Raw genomic sequence first — 10,076 nt, forward strand, 5'->3', positions numbered from 1 at the left:
ACAAAACAACAACATATCAACTTACCTTTCATTGCGAAGTTCTGAATTCTTTTTTCGGAAAGTTTCGACCAGCCGCTGTATTTCTTCGGCATGTTGCTCATGTATTCGGGAGAGCTGACCAGTGAAATCTGAAACTGAAGAAAAAAAGATGGTCAGGTACCCGAAATGCATTCTGGAATTTTACACCACTTTATATTAAAAAAAAACTTGTTTATCAAGTGAAATACACATACACACAAATACAAAGACAGATACACATACATACACAGATACAGACATAATGGACAGAGTAACTATAGGAAAGAAATAAGTCATAGTGGAGATAATACACTATGTAATTCTCCAAAGAATTATTATCAAAAACAGATACACAATGACAATAATGAATGGACAATCACGACAGTACATCAGGCAGTATCATAAGCACTTTTCAGATATGGTTTACGTGATAATACTTAGAGGATTCAACTATACAGAGAGACTAAGGGAATCTGGATTCTCAGTAAGATACAAGTTCTCAGTGTATTAGAAAATTTCCACAATCAACATGCCAATGAACACACTCGGATGAAATGGACTGTCCACCAATATTACTATATTCTATTTACATGCACAGAATAACGTGGATATGGAGAATATCAGATACGATACATCAACCAGAAAAAAGTGACCATGTAACGCTTCAGTTTGATGATGTGGTAAATGAGGATGTAAAAGGCAGGGTGACGACACCAAACTCAAAGAGGAGATCCAAACTGCCCTTTCTTGATGTGTTGATAAATAGAGAATTTGATCATTTGTCCTTCAAAATCTACAGGAAGCCTACTGAGAGCTACATTCATTATTTCTCAGTACATGATTCATCTATAAAAACATCTGTAGTTGTGTCTATATTTTCAAAAGCACTACGGATATGTGATCCCATAGGCCTGGTAGACGAATGTATGCAGTCGTAATAAGACATATCTTTAGGCAGTCATATCATCCCAACTGGTTGGTGAACATAGCTAACTGGAAAGCTAGAACGACATGTTATGTTTCTTGCAACAAAAATGTGACAAACAAAGATAAGTCTAAATGTTTAGTGTTGCCCTATTCTCTCAACTTTGCTAATCTAAGACGCTCTAAAAACAGTGCTTGCAATGTTGCTTTCCAGTACAATACCACCATCAGTAATACCTTAATGAATAATAGGCTAAATCATGCAACAACTGGGATTGTTTACGCCGTCATAAGCAAGGCATGCAAAGATATCTATATACGCTAGACAAGAAAACTGTAACGGAGAGGAGTTATTGGCACCGTCATGCAGTACGCAGGGATGACCACAAAATGCGATAATGATCTAGAAAATCCCGTTATTCTATACCCATCAGCTGATTATGCCACACACAACGTCACTGAGTCTGTCTTAATTACTAAGAACTGTAATTTGTCCCCTGACAATTTTAAAGCCCCTCCTAGCATTAACCAAATAATCATTAGAGAACTGACAAAACACGAAAACAAAAAAAAAAATTGTTCAAGACAAAACCAGCTACCCAGGTCAAACCCCGCCACTTGACCCCCCCCCCCCCCCCCCCCCCATCACTCTTTCTTACAACGGTTCCTGCCAGACAAAGCGGACAGTGTTTAGTCTGTACAGATTGGGGCTGGTCGGCGGGACTCAAGTGTCATGTTGGGATATAAATAACTTTGTTAATCACTGGCACCTGATGAGGTGGATTGTGGCACGAAATATGTCGTGCCACATGTACATAAAAATTACATTTTGAATTGTATAAACTCCTGAAGTGCGATTTCACCTTATATATATATATATATATATATATATATATATATATATATATATATATATATATATATATATATATTTTTTTTTTTTTTTTTTTTTTTATACTTTGTCGCTGTCTCCCGCGTTTGCGAGGTAGCGCAAGGAAACAGACGAAAGAAATGGCCCAACCCCCCCCATACACATGTACATACACACGTCCACACACGCAAATATACATACCTACACAGCTTTCCATGGTTTACCCCAGACGCTTCACATGCCTTGATTCAATCCACTGACAGCACGTCAACCCCTGTATACCACATCGCTCCAATTCACTCTATTCCTTGCCCTCCTTTCACCCTCCTGCATGTTCAGGCCCCGATCACACAAAATCCTTTTCACTCCATCTTTCCACCTCCAATTTGGTCTCCCTCTTCTCCTCGTTCCCTTCACCTCCGACACATATATCCTCTTGGTCAATCTTTCCTCACTCATTCTCTCCATGTGCCCAAACCATTTCAAAACACCCTCTTCTGCTCTCTCAACCACGCTCTTTTTATTTCCACACATCTCTCTTACCCTTACGTTACTTACTCGATCAAACCACCTCACACCACACATTGTCCTCAAACATCTCATTTCCAGCACATCCATCCTCCTGCGCACAACTCTATCCATAGCCCACGCCTCGCAACCATACAACATTGTTGGAACTACTATTCCTTCAAACATACCCATTTTTGCTTTCCGGGATAATGTTCTCGACTTCCACACATTTTTCAAGGCTCCCAAAATTTTCGCCCCCTCCCCCACCCTATGATCCACTTCCGCTTCCATGGTTCCATCCGCTGACAGATCCACTCCCAGATATCTAAAACACTTCACTTCCTCCAGCCTCTCACCATTCAAACTCACCTCCCAATTGACTTGACCCTCAACCCTACTGTACCTAATAACCTTGCTCTTATTGACATTTACTCTTAACTTTCTTCTTCCACACACTTTACCAAACTCCGTCACCAGCTTCTGCAGTTTCTCACATATATATATATATATATATATATATATATATATATATATATATATATATATATATATATATATCATATTGGAAAGGATCACAATTTTGCGCGTGATCAAATATATTCCTATGAGTCCACGGGGAAAATGAAACACGAAAAGTTCCCAAGTGCACTTTCGTGTAATAATCATATCATAAGGGGAGAGACAAGAGAGAAATATAACAAGAGAAATATAACAGTCAGTTGACACACAACGAAGAAAGGTAGCTAGGACGCCATTTGGAAAATCGCATGTTTACCAATTGGCGTCCAAGCTACGTCTCTTCGTTGTATAACAACTGACTGTTATATCTCTCTCTTGTGTCTCCCCTGATGATGTGATTATTACACGAAAGCGCACTTGGGAACTAATCGTGTTTCCTTTTCCCCGTGGATTTCTTAGGAATATATATATATATATATATATATATATATATATATATATATATATATATATATATATATATATATATATATATATATGAGGAAAAAAATTATTACCATTTGGGGGGAGCAAAATCTACACGAATGCGAGGCAACATAGGCACACGACAAACATGCATCCATCACCAATCTCCCGGATTTCGATGACTGTAAACTATGCATCTAGACGGAAACGGGCTGGTAGATTGTGTTCATGGAGTGTCAAATGGCATATCAACTTGTTCCCCGTACTAGAGTATAAAGACAAAGCGATCAGGCGGGAGTACAAACAGGACTCTTTCGATGGACGGAAAATTATCTAAGTGGAGGAGCACAGAGTGTCAGAGGTACCTGTTCAAGCTGTGTAAAAGGGATTGTGTGGTGCTTCACCTGATCCTAGGATATATCTTGCCGGAGGAGGTCGTAGGCACACACTGAAGTGCTTGCGCATGATGCCAAGCTCATGAAAGAAGTGTATTCGTAATTGAAACCGTCGACATGACGACTGAAAAAAAAGTTCTAGCAGTGATCAATGGCTTTATGAATGAATTTCAACACTGACAAATTAAGTGATGAAGAATAGAAAATACTAGAACCTGGTAAGATTATCATCATGAATAAAGTAAAATAAGGTGAATCAACAGCGAGACAGACCTAAAACAGACATAAAATCTAATGTGTCATCAGAGGCGAATTATATCTTGGCCAGTGTCGGAGATTCTCTTTGAGGTACAATGACAAGGTGGTCCTTCATGATGATAGTAATCACGACATTCACTCGGTCTAAATCAAGACATGCATCATCGGTTTGCTTCCCTACTTGAAGCGAACACAGAATCTCGTGAGAATCCAACAGCGGGCGGTAAACTATAGTTCAACTCAGGCATCTGCGCTGCAGTAAGAGGAGATCGACTCTACCCTTTTCCATAACGGAAGACATAAGTCGAGAAATGCGAATACAAGTTATGAATTATCTTCATGTATTCGTTAAGACTGATAGGAAACAAAATCTTTGACAATGAGAGTTCTTTTGACAAGGACTTGACACTATGCTAGAAAAAAAAATGGGAACTAATAATTCTATGGCAAGAGAGCAGAGGACAAATGAAACAAAATAAGAAGAGATTAATCTGTTACAATCGAAAATTCAGGAACATGAACGTAAAAGGTGTAAAACGACAACGAACACAGAAGAGGGCAATTACGTATCCATTCCGAAGCACAAACTCACGCATACAGACACATAAGCAGGAGATTACGGACGCAAGCAGACGGACACATTCCTGCACGCAACATATGCAGGCAAACAAAAGCGTACGAATGTGTTTATACAACAATGCATGCGTACACACGCATGCATCCACTCATCTAGACACACAAACCTGTTCAAAAACACGTACATACTAACCTACATAAGCTTCCCAACCCCACACCACTGATCGTGGTTCCCTCTGCCGGCGGGGTGAAGAAGCATTCATCATAACCAAGGTATTACCGTCGCCAATAACAGATATGAGTTCAGTAATGTGTAATTATAAAATTATGAAACGTGATATAATCACAGGATTTAGCAGCACCTGTTGTAAATGGCATGACGTTAATCAAAACTGTTTTGTAACGATGCAAGTACATCAAAACGAAGTGAAACGCGCACGAATAATTTTTTAATCTTATTCGACAAGCAATGGGATTTGATGAATATACCATAACATTTGTACTAAAATAATATATATCAGACTAACTAATGCTACTCATACGTTTATTTCTATAATAAACATCAACATTCATCATGAACTGGCAAACAAAGAGACTACTCGTATAACGACCGTTAACCAGTACAGCACTCTGGCCTACTGTGTCTCCCGCCTGACGCATCATGTAACTCCTAGTCTCCCACCTGACGCATCATGTAACTCCTAGTCTCCCACCTGACGCATCATGCAACTCCTAGTCTCCCACCAGACGCATCATGTAACTCCTAGTCTCCCACCTGACGCATCATGTAACTCCTAGACTCTATTAATTTTCAGGTGAGAACGAGACGACCTAATGCTTACATCACTATTTCCTACTTTAATCGTAGTGAGGGAAGTCGTGATGGGTGTGTGGGCAGTACACAGGCCACAGTACTGCCACATCGTAAACTCCACAGCCATGTAACCTAATAGACAAAATTCACGCAAAGAAATAGTGTTTGTATAATTTCCTCGTGAATTTTTATCTTCCATCAATGATGGACAATGATTTTAAGTATGACAGTTTTCCCTGATGGAACAAGCTATATAATATTAATAATTACCTAAAAGTGATCTAGTATGGTTCATCTTACATAGGCATATTGCATGTACGGATACACACACACGTGTCTGCTTAATATGGGAAATATAAAGACTACACACCTTGCAGTTCAATAATCTATGACTGTGGAACTAAATTAGGAAAGCCATGAAAATTAGGGACGGGATAGTGAACCGCCTCTACCAGTTACATATGCACAAAATATCATTTAACAAATATAGTTAATTATTACTTAGAAGCTGTACTAGCAGGAAGTCAGCTGTCGTATCCCTCCACCGTCGTTCCACACATCCTCTGTAACGAGCGGCCAACCACTTCCCGTTTTTGCTCCCAAGCATTTACATGTTCCCTTTATAGGCAACTGATACAGGAAATAGCTAGCACCTTACGTTGGTTAGTTGTTTGTTTGGGCTTTAGGCCTATCAACTACCAGGGTCACTAAGGCCTTCAACTTAAGCTACATTCAACAACCGAAAAATCTTTAACACCTTCTTCAGTTGTTAAAGATAATTCTAAGACCACGTACACTCACCATGCATGTGGCCCATGTAGCACCTTGGGTTACGTCATTTTGCTTAACGCTCTACACATATGAAATACTTCGCTCAGCACTTGTTTATAGTAAAGGTCTTTTTGGAGAGGACTTCTTTGGGAGGTAGAGTTATCAAAAAGATTTAAACTAATTACTACAAATTTTGTTTTTCATGTATCTCATTAAAGCATTATAATTGATAAATCGTCAAGGAGGGATGACGTATTTTCATAACCCCAAGATTACTTTACATCATCACTGATGCCTGTGATAGGAAACTGGTTGTGCTGGATGATGGTTTGGCTGCTGACCGACAAGTGGAACTATAGTTTAGGGGGGTGGGGGGTTATGGGAACGTATGCACCCGATATTAGAATGTGCCTATACTACATGAACCAAAGAACAAAGCCACAAATACCAACACACAAACGCATTCCACATACTCGTAAAGAAGCATACATCAACCAGATGAAATCTAGTCTTTTTTGCAATATTTTCTCAGGCACACCGCTAGATCAGGAGAGTGCATGTAAGTTGTGTAGGATGAGACAAATCTGGTGAGTTGAGCTGAGGTTTTACGACATGGAAGTTCCAAAACCTAACCCATCCCTGCAGCACCAGGAAACTGTGGGATTAAATGAATAGAGCAAACTGCCATAACAACTGAATCGATATCTTAACCCGGTGTAGAGCGAGAGACGTCGCCCCCTTTAAACAAATGGGTTTTCCATGGTCACAAAGCACATCAAAGGCGGCAAAGGAAGCGAAGCAGTTAAAGTATTACATTCCTTAAGCCTAGCCGAGGTCCTCGTCTTTACATGGCCTATCCTTTCCTATTCTCCTCCAAATAAAAGCCTATTTCACACTGTTCATTCATCCTAACGTTTTCCTATTGCCAAGGAGCAATCAAATACGACCTAAATAAAACATTGAAAAATAGCAAAAACAAATGGCGTCCATAGATATCGGTGTTGTTTCCTTATTACTGGTTCGTCCCTTCGGGTTTGATAACACTCATGTAGGCATGGCAGTGGCGTCATAAAAAATGCTGTAAGGTGGAAAGACAGTTATACTGGGTGTTGGGGGCTAGTGGCTAATCTACCACTAATTTACGATAGAATTTTGAACCTTAAATTCATAATCAAATAACCCGTAACAGCAGAGCTTTACCAGTTCGATTCCCAGTCATGAATTACGTTTATCTGGCCAGTCTCAAAACATATCAATAAACAATATTATACACAGATTACTCTGATACGGAGGTTAGAAGGACCCAGCGGAACGAGGAACTTGCACTGGAAAGGTTATATAATCTCTCGGCAAGTGTTTGCCTAGGCATGGGACATGAGTACCTATTACCTTCTCACAAGGTTGAGAAGCTAAGAACCCCCAGCAAAATGTCTCTTCTTGGAAAAGGAGCACTAATTTGGAGTTCCTGGAAAACCATCCGTCTCAAGAAGTCTCATTTTAACGAAACTGACGTCAACTCAAACTGCAGCCTTGGGGAGATGGTCGAGCGTGCGCACATACATCTGTTCAAGTACTTGCATTTAGTTTAGAGTCATAAGAAAGCAGCACTAATTACTGATGTTATTGTAAAAATCAATACAATTAATATAAACACCAACATATAACAATGGATTACAAAAAAAAAAAACTGGCTTCTAAGTTGTTGATTGGCAATGGGGGGAGGTAATATGACGGTACGTGTGGTTTTTGGAATGAATATGTCTGAAATGTACAAATCCGCAACCAACCATTCTCGAGCATTCCAACTTTTTCTGCGATACGGTCTAGCAAAATTTCTAGAAATAAGTTGGCGCAAGTATTATCACTGTATTATCACTTTATATACTTTCCATTAGAAACCAACCATATTTCGACACTTTACATCAAAAGCCAACCATATTTCCACTTTCTTTCCATGACATTTTCACACAAAAAATTGTAAAACTAGAAAAAAGTACAATCTTAAGAAAGAATAATAATAAAAAAACAATAATTCCGGCTAAATCGACCCTAACTGCGTGTGAACCAACATCCCACCGGTACCTAACCTCACCGTGGAATAACACAGCTTAGAACGAGTCGTGAGAATTCATTACCCCATTTCTTTATTTTCCATAGAATATAATGAAGTACCAGAAAGTATTCAAAGTATGAGGAATCAACCGGATCATCATCTGTTACAGCCTATTAGACGTATGCGTGAAAACACAGCATGTGTTTAAAGAAACAGTTGTGATTCATGCAGTGCAGCCTAGTCACTGAGTGAAATGGATGGAAATACTAAGAAACATCAAATTCATCAGCATCAAGTAACATGGCCAAGTGTGAAACATTCAATAATTTTAGCCAACAGCCTATCACCACAGTAGAAGTATGAGTCTAAACTAGTGCGCTTTAGCTTAATGTTGACAAAACTATTCAAGTGTACAAGTTAATGAGTCTGACATGACACTTACCGATCAAATCGGATCTTCAACAAACATTTGTTTAGTTCCTGACTAAACCCTTTCACTAGGGGCATGGCAAGAAGCAAAAGTATTTAAATTTCAGTAAAGAAATGTGTAAAATCGAGTTTAACTACTCTACCCTAACCCTCACAGGTAAAAACAAACGCATATTCACTAAACAATAGGCAAAATAATCAGTCTGCTATGCTAGAGAGCCGACACAAATGACATGAAACAATATTTTTCATATAATCCTCAGACTTGGAATAATCGACAACTTGCTCTTATATTTTTGAAATAAATGCATCTTCTACAGTGGTTTTACAATCAACAAATCTATACATAACACTATACCGCGAACGAGTTTACCAACAAAAACTTTTGGAAGAACAATTACCCTAATTTCACGGTGCAAGCTGCGTTGTAAACATTTAACCCCGCAAGTATAGCCATTCCTGTCGCCACTTCCGTACGGATACCCTTCTCACTGAGCCATCAGCCTCCATCACCGCTGACTACACTCCTATTCTTCTCATCAATACAGCAGTGGCGTTAGGTGTCGTCTACACTGATATATATAACCCAGCCGTAGCTATCACCTACTCTTGTACTCACGATCGGAGTCACCCTCCACGTACCTGCCAATATTTCTTTAACACGGACAACAGCGTCAATCACTCACCTCTTTCCCTCTCATCCAGTCATCAGCGTCAACTTAAATGTACCAGTACACCCACTCACCTTCCATCACGGTTCGCTAGCCACCAGGTGCTGAAATTCTTCTGAACCAGCCTGCCACTAACGTCAATCAGGAACGAGCACTCGATAACCAACCTTATCTGCTGAAAATATGATCAACACCTTACACCTGCGACATACTTGTGTGTACTGACGCCTCAGTTAACAACAGCAAGAAAGATATAGTAAGGAGGAGTAAGTTTGGTACGTTTACCTTGTCTTAATTGTGAAGTTAAAGGCTACGTACGCAACGCCATCTCCAGGCGATAAACAAAAAAAAAAATATTCATAGAAAATGGTTATATTGTAATTTCAGAAAACAATTATATCGATAAGGGTAACCATAATACTAATACATCTTTTCTAAAGAAGGGTACGTGTGTTGATTATTGTATGTCCAATCATTGTGTAGAAGTTAGAACTTTATATCTCTCTTACATAATACTTGCTAATGATTTACGATGAGTTTCAGTTTTACTTTACTTTGTTATATTACCATCCCAACAAATGTTATTTTCGTGGGTTTCATTCACCTAACACTTTTCACCTATATTCATCCTTTTGATCTCTCGAGTGTGAAGATAAAATATAAGACTGCAATATATTTTACTTTTATATGGGAGATAGATTAACGTCAGTCTTGTCACCGGCATGCAGTATATGAACATTTTTGCATATGGCACAGCACCTAATGTGCAAAGCCTTTCTTACGTTGTTCACGTGTCACATATGGAGATACTTGACCCTTACCAGAAACGTGATCATGTTTTGGTTTACAGACACACACATGG

General features: G+C 39.1%; 1 protein-coding gene across 1 annotated transcript in view; it reads right to left on the minus strand.

Moving 5' to 3' along the window:
* Stacl (SH3 and cysteine-rich domain-containing protein) overlaps positions 1 to 9,427 on the minus strand; it is an 898,939-nt gene extending 889,512 nt beyond the window's left edge. Inside the window, exons 1-2 of the mRNA XM_071674332.1 lie at positions 9,289 to 9,427; positions 26 to 134 (exon numbers count right to left, since the gene is read on the minus strand). Of these exons, the coding sequence (XP_071530433.1) occupies positions 26 to 134; positions 9,289 to 9,295 (116 nt within the window). The 5' untranslated portion in view covers positions 9,296 to 9,427. The remainder of the gene's footprint in view (positions 1 to 25; positions 135 to 9,288) is intronic.
* Between the last annotated feature and the right edge of the window lie 649 nt (positions 9,428 to 10,076).

Source organism: Panulirus ornatus, chromosome 1 (assembly GCF_036320965.1).
Source record: "Panulirus ornatus isolate Po-2019 chromosome 1, ASM3632096v1, whole genome shotgun sequence".
NCBI lineage: Eukaryota > Metazoa > Arthropoda > Malacostraca > Decapoda > Palinuridae > Panulirus > Panulirus ornatus.